The sequence below is a fragment of the Pestalotiopsis fici genome, assembly GCF_000516985.1.
Source record: "Pestalotiopsis fici W106-1 unplaced genomic scaffold PFICI_Scf_1, whole genome shotgun sequence".
NCBI lineage: Eukaryota > Fungi > Ascomycota > Sordariomycetes > Amphisphaeriales > Sporocadaceae > Pestalotiopsis > Pestalotiopsis fici.
Window position 1 is genome coordinate 2,486,751 of NW_006917091.1, and position 25,877 is coordinate 2,512,627.

At 49.3% G+C, this 25,877-nt stretch overlaps 8 protein-coding genes across 8 annotated transcripts; 3 read left to right on the plus strand and 5 right to left on the minus strand.

Annotated features, from left to right (window-relative positions):
• Positions 1-614: 614 nt before the first annotated feature.
• PFICI_00750 (uncharacterized protein) lies at positions 615-1,274 on the minus strand (the record flags this gene model as incomplete). Its single annotated transcript, XM_007829331.1, has 2 exons — positions 615-720; positions 916-1,274. 2 exons carry the CDS (start codon positions 1,272-1,274, stop codon positions 615-617), a joined length of 465 nt encoding a protein of 154 aa, XP_007827522.1.
• Positions 1,275-3,925: 2,651 nt separating this feature from the next.
• On the minus strand, positions 3,926-5,260 carry PFICI_00751 (uncharacterized protein; the record flags this gene model as incomplete). Its single annotated transcript, XM_007829332.1, has 1 exon — positions 3,926-5,260. The coding sequence occupies one exon, from the start codon at positions 5,258-5,260 to the stop codon at positions 3,926-3,928; it is 1,335 nt and encodes a 444-aa protein (XP_007827523.1).
• A 512-nt stretch (positions 5,261-5,772) lies between these two features.
• Positions 5,773-8,597, minus strand: PFICI_00752 (putative beta-glucosidase M; the record flags this gene model as incomplete). Its single annotated transcript, XM_007829333.1, has 8 exons — positions 5,773-7,171; positions 7,231-7,397; positions 7,454-7,583; positions 7,643-7,755; positions 7,807-7,895; positions 7,959-8,092; positions 8,154-8,400; positions 8,471-8,597. 8 exons carry the CDS (start codon positions 8,595-8,597, stop codon positions 5,773-5,775), a joined length of 2,406 nt encoding a protein of 801 aa, XP_007827524.1.
• A 2,700-nt stretch (positions 8,598-11,297) lies between these two features.
• Positions 11,298-12,561, minus strand: PFICI_00753 (uncharacterized protein; the record flags this gene model as incomplete). Its single annotated transcript, XM_007829334.1, has 2 exons — positions 11,298-11,713; positions 11,796-12,561. The coding sequence occupies 2 exons, from the start codon at positions 12,559-12,561 to the stop codon at positions 11,298-11,300; spliced, it is 1,182 nt and encodes a 393-aa protein (XP_007827525.1).
• A 1,816-nt stretch (positions 12,562-14,377) lies between these two features.
• PFICI_00754 (uncharacterized protein) lies at positions 14,378-15,677 on the minus strand (the record flags this gene model as incomplete). The annotated part of the gene is made up of 5 exons (XM_007829335.1): positions 14,378-14,742; positions 14,802-14,869; positions 14,923-15,040; positions 15,092-15,458; positions 15,525-15,677. The coding sequence occupies 5 exons, from the start codon at positions 15,675-15,677 to the stop codon at positions 14,378-14,380; spliced, it is 1,071 nt and encodes a 356-aa protein (XP_007827526.1).
• A 2,549-nt stretch (positions 15,678-18,226) lies between these two features.
• Positions 18,227-20,164, plus strand: PFICI_00755 (Vanillyl-alcohol oxidase; the record flags this gene model as incomplete). The annotated part of the gene is made up of 5 exons (XM_007829336.1): positions 18,227-18,802; positions 18,861-18,992; positions 19,042-19,114; positions 19,175-20,019; positions 20,087-20,164. The coding sequence occupies 5 exons, from the start codon at positions 18,227-18,229 to the stop codon at positions 20,162-20,164; spliced, it is 1,704 nt and encodes a 567-aa protein (XP_007827527.1).
• Positions 20,165-21,267: 1,103 nt separating this feature from the next.
• PFICI_00756 (uncharacterized protein) lies at positions 21,268-22,998 on the plus strand (the record flags this gene model as incomplete). The annotated part of the gene is made up of 1 exon (XM_007829337.1): positions 21,268-22,998. The coding sequence occupies one exon, from the start codon at positions 21,268-21,270 to the stop codon at positions 22,996-22,998; it is 1,731 nt and encodes a 576-aa protein (XP_007827528.1).
• Positions 22,999-23,678: 680 nt separating this feature from the next.
• Positions 23,679-25,859, plus strand: PFICI_00757 (uncharacterized protein; the record flags this gene model as incomplete). The annotated part of the gene is made up of 6 exons (XM_007829338.1): positions 23,679-23,772; positions 23,834-23,957; positions 24,024-24,300; positions 24,449-24,620; positions 24,674-25,150; positions 25,210-25,859. 6 exons carry the CDS (start codon positions 23,679-23,681, stop codon positions 25,857-25,859), a joined length of 1,794 nt encoding a protein of 597 aa, XP_007827529.1.
• Positions 25,860-25,877: the final 18 nt, after the last annotated feature.

Sequence of the window (25,877 nt, forward strand, 5' to 3'; positions counted from 1 at the left end):
ATCGGCGCCACTCTCGAACATCAAATCAACACCCACCATACATGCTCACAAAAGATTCTCTCCAAATCTTTTTCTTCCAAACCCAGCGCCATTATTTGATTCCTGTTGGCCGCCCACAGAATATGTCCACCCAACATCTCCTTCAAACCCTATCCCCATCTCGTGTCCAAGAAGCACCACTGGCTACATAGATGACGTATGAATAGCATAGCCGAGATGCCACCTCAGTGAATTGTTTCGTGAATGCACCACGGCGAAGCCTGCTCATAGATTATATGGCGTCGTTGAGGTTGTCGGGGTTGGTATTGATGGAAGAGCCGTCTGAGGCTGCCCGGCCGCCTAAAGATGAGGCGTCATCTATACAGACATGGTCGACCAATGCTGGAAGTACGTTGAGGATTATTCTGAAGTATTTGCGGCCCTGAGGCGAACGACCCAGTGGCATCGGAATCGTTATGAGTTTGGGTAGGTCTTAGACATATACCCCTTTGGTTGGCCGAGAAGGCGTCAGATGGAACTTGGCTGACAGGAGATTATTTGCCCGAGCGCAAAAGGGAAACTCACTCTGTGACTGATGTATGACTCCCATGTTCTCGGACCAGGAAAAGCCTTGTCTAATCTAGACAAAGCTCTTCGAAAGAGCAACACAGGCTGATCATGGTCAACCTCTGTTGCAGCTGGGCCACCTGGCACTCGATGGCCTTGGAAGCGTTGCTCTGCCTAGGGAGTTAAAATGTGTCAGTCTCTTTTTATCTTCAGGTTTGTGTCACGGAGCCGAGGATAAAAGGTAGGTGGTTATTTCCCGAGACAAGAGAGAACTCTAAGAAACACCTCTATCTTCTTAGAAAAAGGAAGGGAATTTCTTCGAGAAAATAATGCGAAAACAGAATTATAATGCAGGTTTTGGGGACTTACACAACGACTTGTTGAAAGCGCTCCTTTCGCGCCATTCGGCCCATCTTTTCGTATAGCCTTCCCTGAAGGCCCTGTGCGACCATGATCTCTGCAATGAGATCTCTGGCCTCGTCGCGTTGGCTGCCGTCCCTAGTGTCAACAGCCATCTCACCCCTTTTCTCCACAACTTCCTCGTAGTGGCACTCGTCGTCAACGTGTTGCAACGTCAACGAGAGGGAGAACCGACGCTCTCGTGGTCGGCTGGTTTTGGTGACCCTTGACGAGCCACCAGGCAGAGAAGAGGCCCGGTGCTCGAGCCTCTTCTCGTTACGTCGGCTTGCCGCCGACTGGCTTCGAGGCTTCTCGGTCCTCGATGGCATGGTTGCGGCAGGTCGGTGTTGACTCACTGCCGCGTAGATCGAAGAACTAGATATGTCGGATCTAGTTTGGTCAGACGTACGAGGACTTTAGGCTGTGCTTGTATGGTTGCGAAAAGAATTGTTGAAAGAAAATGTCAAAGGGATATTTTAGAAAGATTTTATGGCGATAATAATATCAGCAAGTGTTGGAAATCATGTTAAAAGGTAATGGCGGCAGGTATTGCTGGAAGTAATGTGAAGATGAAGAAGAGAAAATGGAGGATGAGGCACGAAAGTCAGACAACCAATACATGTACGTTGAATGGCGCCTAAAAATAATAGAAGAATGAACGTTTTGTTTACTTGCGTGTAAACATGGGAAGTCGTAAATGTAACCAATATAGACGCAGCTTGAGGAAACTGTAAAGCCATACCTAAAGTGCCGACAAGGTGCAACCAGCTTGAAGGGTTTTCAGTGTGGCTTTCTCGTTGTACATATTGGCACGGGAGTTGCTTCCCCATGATCTCAATTGCGGCCAAGGTAAATAATCTTCACCACACTGTAGACAGCAGCGATAGCCAGCTGAATTAGCAAGTAGACTTCACCAAGTAGTTTCTTGAGCTGAACACTGAAGTCGCTCCCAGGGCTGACTCGACGACCAGCAGCTCTGAATCTCAAATTTTGTATACGTCGTATTATGTGTTGAGCTTGTATATCGGCTGTTATATACGACTTGATTTTCATTCCTTGATAAATGGTGCAATGTATAATCCCCGATAGTGCGTGCAGCAAGGCTACGATAAATGTCGCGTAAGGACGCGCCAACAGATGTCAACTCTGAACCCCATCAACTTCTGACGTCGAAAGCTTGTGATTCAACAACCTTGATGGGTGCCCCTTCTGTCTCTCGAACTCTCTCGGCTGTTGCGGTTTCCACGGCTACGCAGACTGACTAGTGGCGAGGTTCTGGTGCTCGACATGTTCAGCAGAGGGAGGCACTGGAGGACCGTCGCTGAACCTACGGCTATAGCTTTTCGCTGGACGAAACTACCTGGTACCTAATCAAACACAATTCTACAAATATAATTACCAACTTCATCCCAACACAACCCCATGGCTCTGCTTGGGACCCCCAGGCGTGAGCGCCATTTGAATTCTTCCGGATCATTCTGACAGAATTCTTCCAAGTAGCTTACCATCGTGACATGAAAATTTCGGATTGAGTGGTACATCCATGGGCCAAGAAGTGTAGACTTGGATATCTGCCATAATTAGTCGTAAGATATATATCTCAAGATCATTTATTTTCAAGTAATAATTAGCAGCATCGGAGCGGCAAAAAATGGAAAGCGCCATATATAACCCGAACTCCCGTTAAAAGGATCATAAGACTCGGATGAGATTGGTCAAGTTCAATGCTAACTGCCAATATATTTATGTATTCTATCCAATGTCTCATTCCAACGAACCTGCTCGTTGTGCCATTAGACCTCCTCTAGCGCAAGTCTTTACATGATGATCTCGGCGAAATCAGTGAGTTAAATGAACCTGAAATTTTTCACGTCTGAATTGTCGTGTCAAGGTTCTATGTGATGGCCAATGACGAACAGTCTCATCAATGGAATCATCAGGAAACCTGTGGTAGCATCTTTTGCTAGTTGCCGAAGTCAGGCTCCTAGCTCCTAATTCATGTTAGATACGTATTTCAGAAAAAAAAAAAAACAGAAGAAAAAATAATAAGAAATCTTGTTTGCCACTCTGTACCTCAGAACCCAATATTTAGTACCATGATTATTTTCTTTCGTCTGGACTCCCGACCAGAGTGTGAAAAATAAATAGATAACAAATCATACGCATCGTGAGTATTCACAACAGTCTAGAGCCTCCAAGGTTCAAATACACTCAGACTGGCCATGTCGGTCAGGAAAGGTGCCGTGGAGATTCTATTACTGGGAATATATTTCTCGGTCATCCTTGAATGTTCGCGTACAAGCAATGAGAATAACTCGTGGGCCTTCACTGGTTGCTTTCCATCATTTAACCGAAATATTCATGTCAAGCCCGTCCACTGAAATGCCAGAAATGAGGATGTACGCAGAGACCTCCAAGCAGGCCCAAGGCGAGTACCGTGTCTCTTTCCTCGAAGTTCTGAATATAGATGGTTCTTCTTACCTTTATATTATGGTTATCAGTAAGTTTCGGCTATCCTTCAAATGCTATTTCTGGTGACTGTAGCAACCGAGCCAGGAGCGAATCTATGCTTAGTCGCATTCAAAATGTTACGCAGTCACTCCTGAAAATCCAGGCTACATGTCACTCACGCCAGAGCCAGGCGTCAATCGAAGGGTTTGGTCTGCAAATGAGCTTTTACCACCGTTAACCATCCACTTTCAGATACAAGGGGGGCGAGTTGAAATAGTAGATTGCTCGTTGAGCTGTCTATCATTGGAGAGTCGTGATTGATGTACAAGATGGCACTATTCATACGTTTGGAGGTTTTCCAATTCTATCTAACAAACCATCATCAGATGCCTCTTCTATCAAAACCCCAGAAGCTCAGATGTTGTACACCCTGCGCGCCTTGCAAATGCGTGAGATCAAACCCCGATATTGTACAATGAATTACCAAATATGGACTGATTAAGTGACGTTTTTGAGACACACACAATGATTACTCCTCGTCAGACCAGTACGGTCTGGGCGGGGAAGGGCCCGTGGCCCAACGCCAGAGGCCTCGGAAGCTTCCCTTGATCCAGCCCTCAATCTCCTCCTCGGGTACGACAATCTCGCGAGCGCGGGCCTCGTCCTCGGGAAGCAGCTCGAAGCGTCGCATGCGCTGGGTGATTCTCGAGTCCAAGACGATGGGGCTCGTCCAAATCTTCTCGGGTGCAGGTGTGGTGACATCTGCCTCGCCTTCCTTGGGCTTCTCCTCTTTCCATACAGATTTCGGCCAGTCACCCTCTTCCTTCTCGAGCACGGTCTGGATCTCTGGCTCCTCGCCAACGGCGTCCTGGCGGTACTCGCGAGCATGTGCCAAGCAGACGGCGGCGACCTCGCGACCGACCTCATCGGCCAAGGAGCGGCGGTTGAGGAAGCGACCCAGCCGAATAAAAGTGTTGGAGAAGCCGAGAATGTGAGGGAAGTGCACGGGTGTGGAAGGTGAGAACTCTGCGGGTATTTGGGAAGGCAAAGGTGAAGTTTCATAGTCGTTTGTGGTGTTGTGTGGTACGGGCTGTGCAGGTCGCTCAGGCTTCTTTTCCTCCTCCTTCTTCTCTTCTTCTTTCTTCTCTTCTGTACTGCCTTCAGCGGACTCGGCAAGTGTCTCTGGCTTCGGGATCTCGGGGACCGGAGGAGCAGTCAATGGGCCCAGCCAGCCCTCGTGCAGGCCTCTAATGTACTCTTTCCATGTGTGTCGGCCGACAATGATATCTCCATTGATACCGGTCCATTCCGGAGTCGCATTCCTTTGCCTCATACCTCGGACGATTTCCTCGCCAGTGGGCTCCTGCTCCTCGACGGGGGCGCCTTCTTGTAATCGTCTTGTCCGCCGTATCTTCTCAGCCACGGCTGCTCGAACGTCGCCCTCCTTCCGGCCCTGAACAAATTCCCAGTCCAGACCGGAGGCAGCCAGAATCGGTTTCATGTACTCGGTAAAGTGATCTTGCGCAGGTCTCAGGCCCTCAGTGGGCGGGCTCTCGAGGATAATGGTGAGTTTTCTGGGAAGTTGAGTAGCCGATGTAACGGGCTCCTTGGCCAAGTGTGCCACTGCCTTGCTCCATCGCGCGGTTGCCCTCTTCTTTTCCCTCTTGTCGTATATCACAGCAGCCGAGAAACTGGCTGTAATGGTCCAAAAGATCATCCAGTTGCGCGACGGGAGTTTCTTGGGCAGGTTCGGCAATCCCATCATGCGCAAAGCAGGATTCGGCGTTGCGGCCTTGTAGCCTGGCGCCTGGGTTGGGGCCGCCGGTGCGGCATTGGGCGTTGTGGAGGGCTTTGAGTCGGCCATGATTCCTGGGGAACACAATTATCAGAGGGCAAAGATATGTCGCAAGATCGTCGCGAGGCTCGTCTACTCCTGGTCGCAACGCGGAGTTGTACTCGGGACGCTACCAAAATTTTGGGACCCGGCGTTTCTTATCGCAGCTCTTATCGAGTCAGTACTGGTCGCCACCCCTGTCAAGGTCGCCGGTTGTCGGGCCGAGGGCAGCTGCTTTGGCTATGTACATTACTCTGTACCTGGGCATTGCATTCACGTCAGATTTGGCGTCGAATCTCCTGATGCATTGGAAGTAGAAGAATATTTACTCAAGCAGATGTTGCCGCTTCGGAATAAGAAATACAATTAACCCATTCTTTTGAGGGGCAAGATGATGCACGACGGTTTTGTGAAGAAACGTCAAGTCCAATACATGTCAATAAAAAAGTCATTTAAGCTACTAAAATGAATGCGATTAAAACGAATTTCTTCATGTTATAATTTTTTATATTAACATTATTTTCTTTCGACTTGTACTATAATTAAATCGAAATGGTTCCCGTTAAAGGGAGGTCTCTGCTGCTTCTGCCGACGGAAATGCTATAGTCTCCTTCCTGAAGGTTCCACTTCTGTGCAACGACATCCCAGACACTCAAGTCTTTTCTCGTAATGGCAAACTCCACCGTCGCAGTCTCGCCAACGCAAATGGTAGGCTTCTCGAATCCTCGGAGCTGACGAACGGGCACATCGGTGCCGGGAATGCCCACGTACAACTGCACAACCTCCTTGCCGTCCCGCGCACCGCTGTTGGTGACATTGACGCTGACCTCGGCGATGACATCCCACAGATCGGCCTGTCCGCCCTCGACAGTCTCGCCGATTGGGTACGATTGCGTGGCAGCATCCGTTTGCGAGATGAGGAGATCCGCATAGTCAAAGGTGGTATAGCTCAGACCGTAGCCAAACTCGTAACGTGGCGTAATGTTTTGAGCATCAAAGTGACGATAGTCGACAAAGACTCCTTCAGTAAAGTTGGACTGGGGGAACAGTGCGTACTTGGCTGGCGCCAAAGTCTCGTCTGGCTTCAACATTGCTCCGTAATCAGACTCGTTGCGAGCTACCGTGTAGGGTAGTCGGCCAGAGGGGTTAGTTTGGCCATAGAGAAGAGAGACGAGTGCGCGTCCACTGTCTTGTCCAGGTAGATGGGCAAAGATGATTGCCGTAACGTTGGGGTGGTCGACGAATGTGTCGACCAGTCTGGTACCGGCATTGTGAAAGACGACAATTGTGTTGGCACACTGATCCGCAATATTGAGGATTAGGCCATCGGTGAAGTCATCTCTGAGGGCGGGCCTGTCGTATCCCTCAGTTGCCCAGGCATTACCAATAACGATACATGCGTCCGAAGTTGGGTTTACCAGTGCCGAGCCAGACTCGAAGTCCCAGAAAAGCGCAGTTCCGTCTTCATAGGCCTGAGCGACCAAGGCGTCGTAAGGCGAGCTGATCTGGTTCTGCGCAGTCGCGCCCGATCCGCCACCAGAGACGAGCGTTCCGTTGGGTGCGATGACTGATTTGGCAATGCTGAGGTTTCCCAGGAATCCAAGGTTGATCTCCGTAAGGTTTGCAGACTCTACTCCAAGGGACCATGCTGAGAAATAGTCTCCTTCGCGTACAGGAGCCTGATTATTCATGTTGGGAGCCTTTGCAGAATATCCAAAAAGGGAGATCAGCTTCATCTCTGATGAGTTCAGAGGCAGGGCACCGTTGGTGTTCTTGACGAGCACGTGGCCCTCTGCAGCACCGTCGAACAGGGTAGGTTTGGCATTGGGGTCGCGGGCGTCCACGACTTCATGTGGAGCCGAGAGATCTGCGGGCAATCCTACGCCAGGAACCGGGAAGTCTTCTTCGTCCTGATTCATCTGGTACCAAGACGCCAAGACCCTGTGCAACATGTTAGAACTTATCCACTTTCGCATATCTTCCTCATGTTGGGTAAATACCTGGTAACCATATTATCAAGCTGGCTCTCTGCGACACTTCCATTTGTGACAGAGAGACTAAGGTTGCCTGCCCACAGTCCATCACCGTCCGGCATGGCGACGTCAAGGCCGGCCAGAGCCGAAGCGACTCCCGAACGCTGAGCACCCCAGTCGGAGACAACCCAACCCTGATCAAATAGTTTAGCTTTCTTGCCTCGTATACATATACACCATGGGTGCTTACCTGAAATCCGAGTTCCTCTTTCAAGAGGCCGTTGAGCATCTTGCTGTTCTGGCATGAATAAGAGTTGTTGATTCTGGCATAAGAGCACATGATGTTGCCTGTGCCGGCGCGAACTGCCTCGGAAAATGGCCTGTTGAGAGGAATTGAGTCTGCTGAAGTCCACAGGAGAAAAAGTCAAGAGGAGCTTACCACATGTATAGTTCGTGTACGGTCTTGTCGTCAATGCTACTCGAAATAGACTCCACGATAGGAGCACTGGTAGTTGCCAGGCGATGTGTTTCTTGCTCCTGACCGAGGAAGTGCTGTTTACTTTGTAAGTTTCGCAGTATGATCAACTCCTCAGCTGGGCATACCTTTGTGCTTGTGATGACACCAGTACTCTGGATACCGGACACGGTCTCATAGACGAGGCCACCAGAAAGGTATGGATCAACGGAGAAACCTGCATGGCGTGTTAGAAAATCCTGTTCTGGTACCGCGTCTGCCACCAAACTGTGCAACTCACCTTCCCAGTTCCTTCCACCCAGCACGACACGTCCCACGGGGCCAATGACGGGTCCAAGAATAACGTTGACGCCCTTCTTCCTGGCCTCGTTGCCCATGGCTACTGCTCGCTGGCGGGTCAAGTCCTTGTTCCAGCTGTGTGATCGACTTTAGCATGGATCCTCAATATGTATATACTTGCTTAGTAAGTACTGACCTTGCACCGACATGTATACCAGAGGGCCATGAGCTGACATAGTCCGTGTTTCGCAAACCATTTCCGGCATCCGCCAAACACATACCAGGGAAGCCCAAACGATCGATTGCTGGAATGAAGCCCGAGCAACCAGTTTCGGTTGTGGCTCCGGCAGTCAAGTTGACCTTTTCATCCAGTGTCAGCTGACTGACCAAGGCTTGAGCCTTGCTGATGGCATCAGCCCAGGTGCCAGAAGCCTCCAGCTCCGCTTAGTGATCATGTTAGTACTCCAACGGCAACCCAAGGATCGAGCATAATCAAGTTTTTCTACCACTCACGTGTTGGGTATACGGGATCAGAAAGACCATAGAAAACGGTATCACTGGTGATGGCGCTGTCATCAGCGGAGATCGACTGTGCCAGAGCAGCAAGGCCCAGCAGGGCTCGAACAGTGACTGAAACCATTGTGCCAGAGCAGTCAATCTTTGATCAGCCAAGGATGATCAGGCGAATGGGACATGATCTGCGAGAGCATACTTCCACGGGGACGGGCTGTATTTATGAATACATCGTCACACAACCGATTTCTTTACTCCATCGCACCCTGTCGTTCCTGACTCCTTGTCAGACCTCTTCCGGGTCATTGTCGGCAAATACCCACCGAAGCCATCAAAAGATCATGTGCATGTTGACGCGCATTTTCAAGCTAGGTGTACATGGTCTATCGAGGATCACCCCGAAAGCCCAAGTAACCCGTGCGGAGACAGAAAATCAATACTTGGCATCTAACCCTGATCGCCGAAGAAATGCTACCAATCACGACCATTGGAGCCGCAAAAAATGTTCCATTGAGGCTTTTACAGACCCGGCTACCAGAGTCGGCTTCGGGGAATGTTGCAGAAGCGAAATCGTGGAGAATATGGGGAAGTGTGGAGAGGCGAAGCTAATTGGATACCCATGGCTAGGACTTGGAGTTGCACCACATGGGCAGTGGAAAGCATGGGGAAACAATTTTCAACCGGTACCCCATCTCATTGGCTTGGCGACAGGATTGCGCGGAGTTTCCGGGTCATCCCCATGCTATGGAAGCGGTCACGATGTGGTCATATGAGAAGCAGTCTTTGCTCAATGATGGGGTTGTCCCTTTATCATCACACTGATGCCAAGCAATGTGTTTCCAGGACAAGATGCACACGGTGAGAAGAACTAACCTGTTTAGGTGATGCCGCCGGCGGTGTCTATCCAAGTTCATGTCTAGCCTCCTGTCCTACTTCGCAAACACATACTTTTCAGCTTCCGTCGTGTCGGTCGTAGATCCACGACCGAATTTTTCAACCAGGAACTGTGGCGCACAGCAAGGGAAACCGGCTTTTCTCTGGAGAAACTACGAAAGACTTGAACAATTAGCCCGCTTCTCAGTCAGTCATGACTAAACAGCTACTCTACACTACACTTAGTGCACAAGAAATAAGGAGAACCTCTACATTCGTGCTAAAAACAAAGCATTGTGGTCGACCTAATGATGATGACCACTGCGACTGACAGAAGCCTGTCTGATTGCGAGGATCATTTCATTCAAAGGCACAATCTTGAGACACGCTCGACGTTAAACATATGAACATAGGAACGTAGAACTTAAAACGAGAACAAGCCACACGAGAGTCATCAACGACGATCACCTCGAAGCATACATAGGAATACACGTTGGAAATCACCCCGCAAATATGCATCTCACTAGGGAGAAGCCGTGCCATGGGGATGGTATTTAGCGCCGTACAGGGGCTGACTGGCTAAAATGTAACGGGCCGATTGCTTCGCGCAGTATAGGATGAAAGAGGACTAGATAATACTGTCTACCTCAACTAGGTTGCCGGGCGAGAGAACCATGAAAGTCACTATCTTCTCCGGCAGGCATGAATCGTGATATGGAGAATGACGATATCGAGTCACTGTTTCTCCAAAGACGTGAATGAAGACACTTTTCTTCTTCTTGAGGTGAAGTACTACGAAAACGCTGTAATCAAAAGAGACAAACAGTAAAGTCGCACAATCGACAAGACTTGAGGTAAGTAATGGAAGTTTTCACCTCTTCTCAATGTCATGTGTTAGTGGTCCACCATGAGGCGCAAGCACACAAAACCGGTTCGGGCCGGGAGAACTCTCCGCAGCCACATTTGTCGGCCGTAACCACTCGGGCATAACGAATACAAACCCGGAAACTTCTCGAGCCTGTAGGGTCAACAAAAAAATGACATCGGGTTCTATTTTCCCCATTGTGCTGTGCCTCGCTTGGAAGAATGCGGGGCTTGTTGTCACCCACATGGAGTGTCATGGACAGAGGGTACAAAGCGCATTTTTAGATTTCCCACTTTTGGGGTTGATTTCGTCGTTATAGTAATCAAAATATTGGAACGAGTATCATAGCCAAAAGGCCTTTCCCTAGTAACTGCTATTAATCACTGGTTTTACCCGCCTGATTCAGATCAATGTGTCCCTAATTTATGTGATGAAGCAAATTGTTAGTCACTACGAGGCTAGGTTTTGACAAGCGTAATAATTCTTTATCTCTTGATTTTCCTAAAGTTTGTGTTGTCTACTTTTAAAGTATGGGCTGTATTTCTGCTGGATTCTATTGCATGATACCCAATATCTGAATTGCTTGCCTTTCTATACTCCCAGAAACGTATCAAAGCGTGGCAGTGCCTCACCATTGGTTATTCCCTCCAAATTGCTTTCTTCTGCGCCTCATCCTCAGAATAATAACGTCCGTAAATCGAATATTGTCTTGACGTCCCCCATCGTCCAGTCCTCTCCTGCCCGTCAATGCAAATTGAATCAGGCATCTCAGCAGATTTGCCTCATGTGCGCCATTTACGCCATTGCTCGTGTAATGGCAGACAACCACAACCACAACCACACCCAGCATTCGGCTTGACTGAGCTTATTGGACAAAATAGCACCGGCATGTTCGTTCGACTTATTGTTAGAACCACTCAGCCTGATTGGGCCGTGTAGAAAGGACGCCACCAAGTCGAGACTCTTCGTCGTCGGTCCCGTGACCTCTGTTGCAGCCGCTACATTCATATATTGGGGTGGCGGGAATGGCAACAGACTCAGTAGTGCGACTGTTCGATTCGACCCTCTGTCGGACTATTTCCCACGCAATCAAGCCTGCAAATCTTTGATCATTATCGGCACCGACGTATCGGGAGTCAGGTCCATAAAACGTCTCGACTCAGACGGCCGATCATTTTCGCTCTCCACGAGCTTCATGTCGTACTTGGTGATGAGACAGATGAGAATCAGCTTGATGGTGATCTCGGCCATGAACCGGCCAGGACAGGCATGCAGACCTCCGCCCCAGTCAAACATATCCTCGGAAGTGGACGCAAACTGGAACTTGCTCGTGTCAAAGCCGGCGCGCCGCCGCAGCCAGCGCTTGCCGTCAAAGGTGTCGGCCTCGGGCACCCGCGATCCGTCCGTGTTGTAGCGTAGATTTAGAAATGACATGACAGTGCCGGAGGGAATCCTCAGCCCGTCTTTGAATGTATAAGGGACCATGGCGACACGTTGGACCGTGGCTGCACTAGGTTTAGTATAGAACCGGGCATTGGAGGTTATGTGTGAGTCTGAGAGCAGAGAGTGAACACTTGTTTTGCTTACCCTCTTGAAATGGCTTCATGCGCAGCGTCTCCTTCATGAACGAATCCATCGTCTTGAGCTCCCCGAGCGCGTGGCGAGTCCATATAGATGAGCCCTTGAGCTCGTCTCTCAGTACGCGGTTGACTTCGTCACGAACCTCGGATAGAGCATCGGGTTCGCTCAGCAGCGCAAAGAGGGCCTGTAGAGCGACAAAAGAGGTGCCGTGCATGGATGCAAACATGACAATAAATATGTTCTGCACCGTCTCATCCGGTGTAACCTTCTTCCCATTGGTCCGATACGCGTCCATGACCCACTGAATGAAGTCGTCGTGCTTCTCGGTCTCGGCGCCCCGGTTCGCGTATTCAGCCTGCCGGGCCTCGAGTACGGGGCGAACCAGCTCGGCTGCCTCGCGACGAGCCTCATTCACCAGTGCCACCTCGGGGCTCAGATAGTAGGCCATCCAGTAGAGCATGGGGTGATACCTGTTACGAATGGCACCCTGGGCAGCGAGCACGCGATTGATATACTTCATCGCAATGGCAGGCCACGCGATGCAGAGCCCAGGACCAACCATGACGCGTGCGGACATTGCAGCAAAGAGCGTCAATATCTTGGGATATAGAACGACCGAGGTCCAATCTGGAGATGCAGGCAATTCTGTTTCGGCAGCTTCAAAACACAAGGCCCGCATGGGTTCGATAAGCTTGTTCAAGTGGCGGTTTAGGTCAAGTCGAGAACTGGTTTGGATCTCTTCCGTGATCCGAGGACCTCCAACTTTACTCATGGTTGATGTCTAGCAAAATCTGGTAAGAGCGACAAGCGTCAGAGAGTTCATGAGAAAGATGCGCAAACATTATTAAGAATGGCAGCAAGACTGAGTGTGTCCTCTGGCGCATTTTTGAGTTCATCCATGTACTTGAGTGGCAAGAAGACTCGTGGACGAGAGGGGTTTAAGAAGTCTCGTATGCAAAATGGTCGTTCATGTTTGATGTGCTGCCAAGATGATGAGCAATTGCAAGCTTGTGAAGGAGAGGCGACTTGGGATCTCTTGTCTCACAGATTCAAAGCCCTTGCCCAAAAGGCTTCCGGCCTCAGTCGCATAACGCTGCCTGGTGTCATTCTCGCCAAACTCGACAAGTGGTATACCGGGCAGTGATTTGGCTGGAGAGACAGTTTCCCAGAACCTCCAGACCAGCCAAACAATCGACAGAATGGCTGTGAGGATGGTGATGGGCGAGGTTATTCCAAACATGGCTAATCTGGCTTTATTTGTAACAAACTGGAGCATCTTCAATGTCCTCTCACATCAGCTTGGGAGGATAAAAAAGGTGCGGGGTTAAGACGTCGGTGTTTGAGCAGTCAAAGATCTACCTTGCTCACATGCCTAGGTCAGTAGCCATTTATCACCTCAGTCTCTACTAGATGGAGAGAACTTGGTGATCCACAATGCCTCCATTATGTTTTTACTGTTTGACCACCAGAGTGGGGGTCGATTCTTGCCAACCTAGCAGTCAGTGGCCAATTGCTATTGCCTGAATAAAAATAGCGATTCCTTATGCGTTATGTTTGTTGGTTGTTCGTATGCAAGCAATGTACCTAGTACAAGGATTACTCGGCTATGGGTATAAGTAACTCTTATGCCCAATATAGTACGTAAGGTAGTCTTAATACCTGAGTCACTGTATACACGCACTCAACAATGTTAAGGGGTCAGGGTGCCTATCAAGACTAGACAGATAAGAATCGATAAGCACGTAATGCTAGTGACGAACAATGCGAATCAAGCTTATTTCCTACAGTGAACTGTTCAATTTTCGTTTTCTTCTAGCTTTTATCCGTCTATTTTCTTCCTCTTTTAGTCTGATCTACCCGTTTCTTCAGTGACCGCCCAGTAAGCCCCTTATATGTTATGAACCAGAAGGCGCATTGCAATCTGTGCCGACAGACGGTGTGACTTGGGGAAGACGGGAGCAAAGCCTAAACGGCTGTGACGGCTTGCGGTCTGGTTTTCTTTTTCCAGCTTCGTTTAAACCGATCCATAGTCTCTATAGTTTAAACAATTTTTCTTCCTTAAATATCTTAGTGATTTTTCAATTTACTCGTAAGCTTAGGTTTGCATATTGTCAAATGATTAGCAATAAGAAAGATTCCTAGAACTGTATTGATAGGGTCAAAGTGTTTGCTGATGTTGGCAACACAGATGGACCCGAGTACGACAGGAAAGTCAAGTTTGTTTTCTGCAACGGGCTGTTGGGAGGTGTCAGAGATTAGGATTTCAATATTATCTTCGAGAAGCGTCCGGAACGCGAGGATCTCAAGGCTGCCTTCATCAAGCGATTTATGTTGTGAGTGTACCACACTGATTTCAGCATGACCACCGGATAGGAAAAGTTGAACGAACGCTTGAGGGCCTTCTAATCTCCTACGACAATCATACACAATCAAAATCTCCCTCGGTCTATGAATCAGCAGAGCAAACCAGCCTATAATCTCAAAACGTACACGTGGTAAGTTCACAAACCCCTTGGCGACTTGGGACTTTCCAAATCCAGATTAAATCTATTATTAAACAATCGCTTAAACTTTGAACTAGGTACCTTTTATGCATATGAAACATTTACTTCAGTCGTTCTCTTGATACCGCCCGCAAATTTGCGGGTGTCTGCATCATCCGACTGAAACAGAGCACTCTCGTCACTCGCGTTGTCGCCCTTGACTGTCGCAGCATTTCGACTTTTCCACGTGACCGACTCAGTCGCGTTCTTGGTTCTGCTCGTGGGTTCCAGCTCCTGCCAATTGCTACCATTGGGACCTTGCGATCCATAATTTTTATTAGAGTATGGGTCAGTAGAGCTTCCGCGGCCCGTCACGTGCTTGTAGAATGGTCGCAGCACCGGAATTGTGGCGCAGAGGATGCAGACCATTAGTTCGCTCGAGCCCCATATGAGGATAGGAACGGTGACATCTGTGTCGCCAATGTCAGTACGAATTTCATTGGCAGCCTTGATTGATTGTAGAACTCACATGGGTAATCAGCCTTGGAATCAATGGCTTCTAGCTCTACGGCTCTGACAATACCGCAGATACCGGCACTGAGGAAGGGGATTAGTTACAGTTAGATTGTAGCCAGAACACAACAACTCACATGATTCCCAGTGACAGTCCAATCGAGACTGTGAGTCGTTCCTTGCGCTTCATGTTGAGATTCCACAGAATGAACCAAGGGAAAATGGCCAAGAAGAAATCCATCGCAGCAGTATATGCTATCTGCAATCAGTTGTATGAATCAAAGTCTTTTCAGATGTATTACTTACATCCAGAGAAGATGGCGTCCGCCGTAAAGTTGATATGGCAAACAGTGTCGGTCACCCTTGGATCCCAGATGCCATGTACAGGTGTGCATTGCGTATACATCAATATGATACACGACACACACACAAAGACGGTGCTCCAGATGCAAAAGTGCAGCGCCCACTTGTGCCAGTCCTGGACGACAATTCGGACCAGGAAAATGGCCACCGAGCATTTACTCGTGGCAATGGCGAGGATATTGCTTGACTGGCCCATGAGCTCCCATTTTGTGGACTCGGCGAACTGCTCCAGAGTAATGTCTGCGGCGTGATTTCCAAGCCCGTGAAAAGCTGCTACCGTGACGAAAGTCGTATACAAGATGAAAAGTACCTGCAGTGCGTCGAGTTAGCAATACTATCTACAGAGTGTTGCATGTCTGTGTGAGCATCAACTCACCATTGAAATCCAACTGAGATGATCGTCTGGGCCAATGTTTCGCAGCAGGATGCGCCTAGTGTAGAGGCGCAAAAGGACAAAGATGAGAGTCAATATCGTTTGCACCCACATCACCGCCAGCACCATTGGTGCTTGTCCTGAAGGAAAAGCCATGACGATGTTGAGGAGCGCTGCTGAATGATGGCGAGAGGCTTCGTGAGAAGGCAATGGCGCGTTGCTCCGGAAGTTGCTGTCTGAAGTTGGGCTCACTGGACTTAATCATTCGTTCCTCGGCTAGACCAAACCTCCCACTCAAAGTCCGATCGATCATGTAATGCCAGCACAAATCTAGAAAAGGACTCTAGACTATGGATAGAACGGGCGGGCACAAAGTACCGTTAGCAATTTGCAGGGATAGTGTGCCCTTGCTTGTAATCATACCAGCGAATCTTTCCTATAAAGGGCACCTATCGCTTGGGTTTTCCTGTCTCAAAAACATACCCTGTTTTGGATCATATCATTGCTGGTGGACCTCTTGCAAACTTTGCGCCGATTCTTTTCCATCACAATCGCTATACGTTATGCTTCAACTATGTATCTGAAATGAAAAGAGGCCAGTGCTTCTTGTGTTTGCAATCTTCAGGTTCCTGAGTGTGCCGAGTGCGTTCTAGATCGAGTCAGGAGCGACGCGAAGCGTGTCCAATGATATGGTCTGCCGTCGACTCCACCGCCTCGATTGGATACCAACATGAATCGAAGTATTCCTTCAGACTTCCCTTGCAGATCTGCATGTGCGACCTGAGAGTCTAGTTTAAGCGAGCGCCTCCATGCAGAGCTCCTCGGGAATACAGACAAATTTCGGAGCCAAGTCTGGGTCCACCAAAGGGTATATACCCCAGCAGACGACGTATACTATGGTCGAAGGATTCTTCAAAACATGGCGCCCATGTCAAAAACTCGCAAAACGTGTTGATTGCATGCGAGGCTAGGATGAACGGCGTATCCACAGAGCCAAACTTGATCCCTTGACAGACAGCCAGCCCCCTATGCATGCATCGGATGCAGGGCAGGATTTTATACCCGCTCAGGGATTGGAAAGCGGCAGTTCATATCAGCCTCAAATCTCCTATCTAGAACGAAGACGTGCATAGATTTCGTGTGAGTTTTGAGAGTATGTCTCTCACCTTTCAAAAGAAAAAGATGGTCACTTTTACGTAGGGAAAATCATACCTAATATTGTGAGTGAGTACTTCAAGACCACCGTCGAAATAATGGGGCATGTGCAAGACTAAACTCTATGACCCATGGATATCCACAGCCTCCAAGATCCTTACGAGGCTAAATTGTATGGATAGTCGATGAACAACCGACGAGCCTAGATGCACAGGGACTCATGAGGAGGGCCCAAATTTGGGAGACCATCTGAAAATTTGACGTACTAAACACAGGTCAATCTCAGGGGATCTTTCACTTCGAGTGTACTCAAGCAGATGTGGACTTGAAGAATCACCATTTCAAGTCCTGGGAAGCATTCGTCATATAGTTCACTAGCTTTGATTGCATACCTATGTAGGTAGGTAAGGAGTCTCTCACTAGAAAGGCCACAACCTTCACGAAAGCATGGACTGCCGAGCTGCCGGGTGTTCGAACCTTCGCTAAAGCGTTCGCGTGGCACGAGTAAAGAAAATATAGTTGATTTTTAGGTCGCTTTACAGGACGGCATAGGCTGTGTCCAACTACGCAACGCTGCACGTTGTTGGTGATCCTAGTCTCTACAGAAAGCGGACCCTCGCATTTCCCGGGTCATGCAGGAGTATGGGATATTTGTGCTCCACCCGAGGCATTGAAATTAGCTGATTATTTGATGAACAACATTGTGTCTATCAAGAAGATGTGGACTTCCATCTTCTCTTGCATTTGCATTCCTCTTTGGGAAGTGATTTAGAATGATAGAACCAACAGATGGGTACACAAATGGGCACATTAACACATGTCTTTCGATAATTGCCAGTGCGCAAAATAAGTCTCCGGGTTCCTCATCCATCGTCCGCGGTTATAATGGGCCCATACAAGGGTTGTCGTCAAGGGTTCAGTGTATCCATAACGAGTTTCCGGCTCGATCCTATTGGCAAAGGCCCACACTACATCAGTAACGGTTGTGCTAAACGGCAATCCATCGAGGGGAGGGGGTCCTGCTTTAGGACCACCTTTTTGACCGGGCCGCAGTTGATCGACTTCCCATATGCCACTATGCCCACGGGTAGTGGGATCCCAATCCCGAGAGAGACTAAGAATCTGCTCATGGAGCCATGGACCGTTTCATGGACCAATCTCAATCAGCCTTGGGCACATCAGCACAACAATCATCACCGTTCTTGGCCATTACTCAAATATTCGTAAGCCCCTGGTCGATAGCACTTTGCCCCACACTTCGTTACCGTTGGCACCTATCGATCACGCCCACTGCAGTAGCTCAAGTCTCTAACATAACGAGGGGGGAAAGAGAATGGAGGCCGAGGATAACATGATGATCTCCATAGTGGCGCGTCTGGCACCAGATACGCATATGCCAAGAGATTTGCGTGGTCTATTGACGTTTCTTTCAGGAGTCAACAAGATAACCGAGTCCAGATAATATTAATCGCCATTAATCCGCACAATGGCATATGGGCATCGATTGCATTGCACATTCTTCAGCATTTATTATCAAACTTAGTATAGCCATGGCATTCCCTCAGCCCTTAGTTCTACCACCAGGTATTGAGGCCTCTCGTTTTGAGGCCTACCTCAAGGCTGTTACAGAAGTGGTAGGGGCTGAAAACGTTACCGTCATTCACAGCGAAGATGTCCTTACCAAGGAGTCCTACCTGGACCCTTCAAAAGCCCATGACATGTTTCATGTCTTTGACAAGGACTACTTCATCGCCTCGGCCGTGGTAGCTCCTCGCAAGGTCACAGAGGTGCAAGCTGTCATGCGGCTATGCAATGAGTTCAAGGTTCCCGTGTGGCCATTTTCCATTGGTCGCAATGTCGGCTACGGCGGCGCCGCACCGCGTGTCCCCGGCAGCATCGGCCTCGACATGGGAAGGAACATGAACAAGGTGCTCGAGGTCAGCGAGCAGAACGCTTACTGCTTGCTGGAGCCGGGCGTGTCGTATACGGATTTATATAATTACTTGGTTGAGAAGAAGCTGAACGACAAGCTCTGGGTCGATGTGCCTGATCTCGGCGGTGGCTCTGTCCTCGGAAACTGCATGGAGCGTGGTGTTGGCTACACACCGTATGGCGACCACTTCATGGTACGTCTCAGGGTCACAATTACCAGACAAAATGAACTGCTGACACATTATCTTTCAGATGCATTGTGGTATGGAGATTGTACTGCCCAATGGAGAGCTTGTGCGGACGGGCATGGGAGCTATGCCGAATCCTAGCGCATCCTCATCCGATGGAACTATTGACGAGCAGCCTGGAAACAGATGCTGGCAGGTATGTGAGCATCATCTATGCGCTGAGAGCTTAGCTGATGGAAGACTAGTTGTTCAACTACGGTTTTGGACCTTACCACGACGGCATCTTCACCCAGAGCAACTACGGTGTCGTAGTCAAGAGTAAGTAGCACATGTTCTCCGACTCTGGCCTTTCGATGGAATTTAACGCGATGCAATCAGTGGGAATGTGGTTAATGCCTAACCCCGGTGGATACCAACCTTACCTGATCACATTTGAGAAGGACAGCGACCTGCCACAGATTGTTGAGATCATTCGCCAGCTCCGACTGGCCATGGTGTTGATGAATGTTCCTAGCATTCGTCACATTCTCCTTGATGCTGCGGTGCTGGGCGACAAGAAATCTTACAAGAATGTCGACCGGCCTCTGACAGAAGAAGAGCTGGTGGAGATACAGAACCAACTTGGCTTGGGTCGCTGGAACTTTTATGGCGCTCTGTACGGACCCGAAATCATGCGCAACGCGCAGTGGGAGGTGATCAAGGGAGCTTTTGGCCAGATTCCCGGCTCCAAGTTCTTCTGGCCCGAGGAGGGCAAGCAGTCGCCGGGTGTCCTCGACATCCGGGCCAAGACACTGGCGGGTATCCCGACCACGGACGAGCTCAAGTGGGTGGACTGGCTGCCCAACGGCTCGCATCTGTTCTTCTCGCCCATCTCTGAGATCACGGGCGACGCTGCTAACCTGCAGTACTCTATCACCAAGAAGCGCGTGCTCGACGCTGGTTTCGACTTTATTGGTACCTTTACCATTGGCATGCGGGAGATGCACCACATTGTCTGCCTCGTCTTTGATCGCAAGAGCCCCGAGCAGCGTGAGAAGATGCACAAGCTGATTCGCACGCTAATTGACGACTGCGCCGCGCACGGCTGGGGCGAGTACCGTACGCATCTGGCACTCATGGACCAGATTGCCGATACATATAGCTGGAACGACCATGCATTGCTGAAGTTTAGCGAGAAGCTCAAGGACGCGATTGACCCGAATGGTATCCTAGCGCCCGGAAAGGTAAGTCGTCGCAGACTTCCTGGCTCTTATCTGATGACGATTGGCTTTGCTAATGAACATTTGACAGAATGGCGTTTGGCCAGCGTCCTACAACAAGGAGCAATGGAGGCTCACAGGTGCATCGTCCCTACAGAGGCGATCTTGAGTATTCGGCATGGAAATCACACTGCAGCCAGTGAAAGTATAATTACAATTGATATAATATCCCTAGTATGCTCTCAGCGCATGCAGTCACAAGGTTGCCGCCTCTGTTCTGAACCCTCGTCACAGCCCAATCTAAACGTGAACCACTAAAGACCAAGAAATTTGGCCTGTCACAGATGGCGAATGCTCTGTAGAAAACTAGAGTCGATTGCATCCCAAAGGAATTATAGGTACCTCCGTATCGGCTGGAGGCGAGGAGGTGGCTTTCGGCTGCGCCCCGCCAGAGATCTTAATGGACCCCTCCACTGTGCTGCCCTTGCTCGCAATTGGTTGAGACTGAGCCAAGGTAGCAGGTGACATGCATCGCCATGCACATATCCAGTGGCGCAGTATCAATTTTGGGCACTTTCTGCCAGTATCTAGGCGCCATATCTGCTGCAAGGCCTCCAAGGCTCTGAATGAGGCAGTGTCGAGTAATAGTCAATATTTAACAACTTCCCAGGTGTTAAAAGAAAATGGTGCTTAACTTTTTGGAACCCAACTTACATCATGTGCTACCAGTTGATTGAGCTGTACAGTTCTTGTAGATGTTTGTACTATCAACATCCAGTTGACAGGTGTGCAGCCTATGGGAGACCGGGACATGCTATCACCAAAAGGACCATTTTGGTCGGCAATGCTTGCTCAGATCACTCTTCAAGATCGGAAGCCGCGTACTCAAGCGGTGCCACCGCTGCAACTTCGTCCTCGGGCACCCACAATCGTTTTGCCATAGGCTACTTTCGGAGGGCAATCGAGACGCCTCCAGGCACCTAGTGAGACTACGTTGTTAGCTTTGGAACCTAGGCTATGTATCAGATGTCAAACACTGCTGCGAAATCGATATGAAGTCTTGTATGATCTTCGTTCAATTCACCGTCATCCGCTAATCAGGGTATAGTGTACAATGATCTGCCAGTAAAGGCCGAGGAGTTCCGTTTGTTGCGACTCGAGCCTGATTCAAATTTGGACAAGCCGCCCGTGATCAGCTTATTTACTCAGTCCATACCGTCCAGCAAGGACTGTTATGATGCGATTTCTTACCATTGGGGTGATCCAACAGACATGTGCACGATCATCATCAATGGCATGGAGTTCTCGGTGACTAGAACTCTATATACTACACTCCGATATTTGAGACACACAACTTTAGAAAGGGTATTTTGGATCGATGGTGTGTGCATCAATCAGAAAGATACCCTTGAGCGCAATCATCAAGTCGCACAGATGGGCCAGATATATTCATGTGCACGCTGCGTCAGAATTTGGCTCGGTGAAGCAACAGTTGATATTGGAGCTGCGATGGATCTCGTCTCCGCGTCCCAGAACGGGGTCATCAAAAACTGGACCATTGAGAATTGGGCCATCGAGAGCTGGCCTACCCCGAATTGGCAGACAAAACACATCCAACAGCGGGTGGTCTTATGCGTAAGGTCGTACCGAGTTGGTGCTTCCTCTCTGACAAAACTGCTCAAGCGACCCTATTGGCAGAGGATGTGGGTTTTCCAGGAGATCGTTCTCGCCAAACGTGCAGTGGTGCACTGCGGAAGCTTTGAGGTTGATTGGTCCTCTTTTCGTGAAATGGATGGTGTAATGGCGGATCAACGCCTCTGGGCAGAGGTTCCCATGAACGAATCATGGGTGCATGACCTCCGCAGAGCGTTTTTTGGGATCGCGCAATTTTGCGTGGAAAGGGATCAATCGGCCTACTTAAACAATGTCCTCTATCCCACCAGGAATCTGAAATGCACCGATCCGAGGGACAAATTATATGCGCTCATGGGCGTCTGCGAGATGTCCCGATCCCTAGGATTCGTTCCAGACTACACGAGATCTGTATGCCATGTATATACCGATTTCACCAGGAGTTTGATCGACAGGCAGAAAGACTTTTCGAACCTCTTGACTGCAGGACTATGGAATTGTAAGAATGGAATAGATATCTGCCTTCCAACGTGGGTTCCCGACTATCGTGGGACACACGGTGTGAATATTCGATATCTAGCAGCGAGTTATCTCGAGCACTTCAACGCGTCAAAAGGGAGAAAAGGCTTCTATCTATTCCAACATGATGAAGAGGGGGAACTGACTCGGCTGCAGGTGCGCGGATCAGTATTTGATACCGTCAAAAATACTGCAATGTTTGCAAATGGAAAGGAAACTCGACAAATACTCGAAGTCCTCGTAGATCAAGAAAGTCTTGGTCCGACTCAGCCATTACTATCTGCAAGGACTCTTTTGGACTCTTTTTTCAGGATCATGGTTTTCGAAGACCCGACAACCTCACCAGAAACAAACCGGGACCGTCTGGCTCGACTTGCTGTAGGCTTTGCTTACGACCTATTGACTGCAGGCACTCCATCATCTGGTAGTCGAACTTCCGAAAACACATTTGCCGCAATTATTGACTTCCTTTCCTCTTTGAAAACTTCACTTGAAAGCCATCCTTTTGAAGCGCTGGGTGAAAGTTACCTCAAGCTAATGGAAGAAGACCCAGAACAGCTTCATTGGTTCCGAGAAGAGTATCTGGCACGAAGCAGAGAAACATCACAAGGCTCGACACCGTCCTTCTTCTCAACGCAGAGACATTGCATTGGGAAGGGAGTTACATCAGTATCTCCCGGCGATGTCGTAGCTGTGATATTTGGTTGTCGAATTCCCGTTGTCCTACGATCGAGTGGGCGTTTCTATCAGCTTGTTGGCCCTTGCTACGTGCACGGGGCGATGAATGGAGAGGTTGTGCGGGAGCTTGGTACCATTCCCGGGGTGGAGGAACAAGATATTATCTTGGTGTGATGACCATAATACTGAATGAGGAGAGCATCGATATGGTTCATGTCTGTTTTGGCCCTTGATGTTCCGATGGGTGTGATCAAGTTACTGGGGGAATGCTCGGGGAGGAATTTCAGCCCAAAGCCCGTGCTCATAAGCAATTGACAATTCGGTTCAAGCCGGGGTGCCCTGGGTGCCCAGTAAGGAGAAAACATTTCTAGCGCATCCACCTCCGGCTGGCCCACTGCCGCCGCGGTCTCGAACCCCCCGAGCGCCCCTCAATTGCGCTAAACTATACCTTAATGCACTGTACCTGCGTCTAGGTTGTACGCCAAGAGCTGAATAGGTGTAGAGTAAACGCCACGCCCGTGGAACGCCATTAGCTGAACTAAACATTTCCCCTTTCAATTTCGTTAGTGCCGGGGCTGTAAACAAAATGCAGCATGGAGGATTCCATAGTCGCGCTTTTAGTACATGAAGATCTGAAATCATCACATTCCATCAAAGCCATGACAAGACTTGGCATTTTGCGGGCGGCCCCCTACTCAGAAATGGCGGTATATATCTCAAGCGCTGCCCAACCGCCGAGTGCGCAAGGGAACCCGAGGTTGGCTTGTTTGTCGCTTCAGCCGGGGCGATATTCGACATTGTTGCGACAATAACATCGATTCGACCCAGCAGGACCGCCTTGGAAGAAAGCCACAATGCGTTGCACTAATCTGGTGTCATTGGCACCGCTTTTGGCCTTGATTCCCCAGGTCTCATCTCTCATTTCAGCCAGCAGCTATCCTCAATTTTGTATGTTACTCGCGACACATTATGCGAGCAAATCAGGAACTATAGACTGACTTGTCTGCAGGCTCAACTGAGCAATGGGAGGACGATGAGTTGGTTGTCTCCATGTCGGCGGCTCACTGCTACGCATACTCGGTTTGCGCCAAGGAAATGGGAGTATATCCCACTGCCACACTAGGATCGACAACGTGAGAAAGACATTACAGATACGCTGAAAAAAAAAAAAAAACACCTTGGCTTACAAAATCATCCAGTCTCACCACAACCTTAACCACTACGATCGTCACTGCTTCCACGGTCACCGTCGACTCGACCCTCTCGCAGGTTGAGACCATCACTGATACGATCATCCCAGCGGACGTGACTTTTACCAGCGTGGCCACGGTCTCGGATACCAGCATAACGACTGATGCCACCGAGACTAGCTTCACTACCGTCACGACCGAGACTGTCGAGGAGACTGCGACTAGCTCAATCACCAGCGTCGTTACCACGACAGAAACCAGCTACACGACGACCGCTACCGTCTATGTATGTATTGCGCCTGTTTCCAAGTACAGTCAACAAGGGTCTCTATATACAGCCAGATATCCATCTTATTCTTGTCATGTCCTTATGGCTAGGAGGGGTAATGGTCTTGATGAGGATGTTTCTTTACTAACTGCGCGATGTCTTCCAGGTCACTGTCGACACTCTTACTGAGGTCGAAACTCAAACAGACTTTACGACAATTCCCACGACGGTGCCAGCAACTTCAACTGTGGGCACCGAGGTAACCTCGACAAACGTTGCTAGCGAGACCACCACCACGACTGTTACCGATGTCGAGACGGCATACACTACAGTATACGGTATGTTCTTTTGTGTACGTGGCTATATAACTGATATCTGACACTTGTATCAGTAACAACTATTGCTGAAGTTGTAACTGTGCCTGTAACCACCACCGTTACTGTGAATCAGAAGAGAGCACTGGCCTCCGCTACAGCCGATGCGTCATCAAAGAAAGACCTGTGGCTGGCTGCCTTTGGCGAAACCCACTTGCACAACGCCTGCCAGTGTATTGTACCAACAACAAACTCGACCGCCAACTATACGACCTCATCAGCCGAGACCTTTTACACCACCGCCTACACTACTGTGTATGACGTGTCTGTGACAACGGTCGGTACTGCTGCAACTCTGATCAGTACCGTAATCGAGAGCACCACCGTGGCCCAAGAGACAGAAACCGTAGTGGAGACCTATACTGCGACCATCACTCAGGCGGTTGAGGCTACCATTACAATCGGTGCGACGGCTACCACAACGCAGACTACTACAACATTGACGACAGTGACAAGTACCTCAACCACGACGGACAACGAGGTTGCCTCAACTGGTATGGATAGTGGCATCTGAACCATTTGGTAGTACTAAATACTAACTGTGTAAAACCAGCTATTTCCGTTACTGCCGAGGAGACCTCGAGCACCACGACCACATCTACGGTCGTAGAGACAATCACCAGCACGGAAACCATCACTACAACCGCCACTGCCGAGGTTGATTTGACCGTAACGAGCATTGTCACGGTGACCAGCGAGGTTGAGACCACCCTGACTTCCACATCGACAACAGGCGTCACCTCCACAACATCCACTACGGCAACAGCCACGTTTGCGGTTCAAACCAATGTCATTGTCAATGGCGGTTTCGAAAGCGGGGTCCTGTCACCATGGACCTCAAGTTTTGCAGGCGTCACGGCAAACAAACCATACTCAGGAACATACTCTTTGCAGGCCACTGCTTTCCGAGCAGGAATTATCCCGTTTATTCAGCAAACCTTTAGTGATACTGCCGGAGTCACCTACGGTTGCAGTTTCCAGTGGTATATGCTACTGTATACTCCCTTGACTACAATCACCGTTTACGTCGATGGCACGCTAGTCAGCACTTATACTCTCACTACAACCAACTACCGTACTTGGAACGCGGCGTCATTCTCTTTCACGGGAACAGGTTCTGACACAGTCCGGATTGTTTTCACTGACGTCAGTCCCACCTTTAACTATGGATACATCGATGACATTGCTTGCACGGCCCAATAGTTGCAATGTACGACGGCG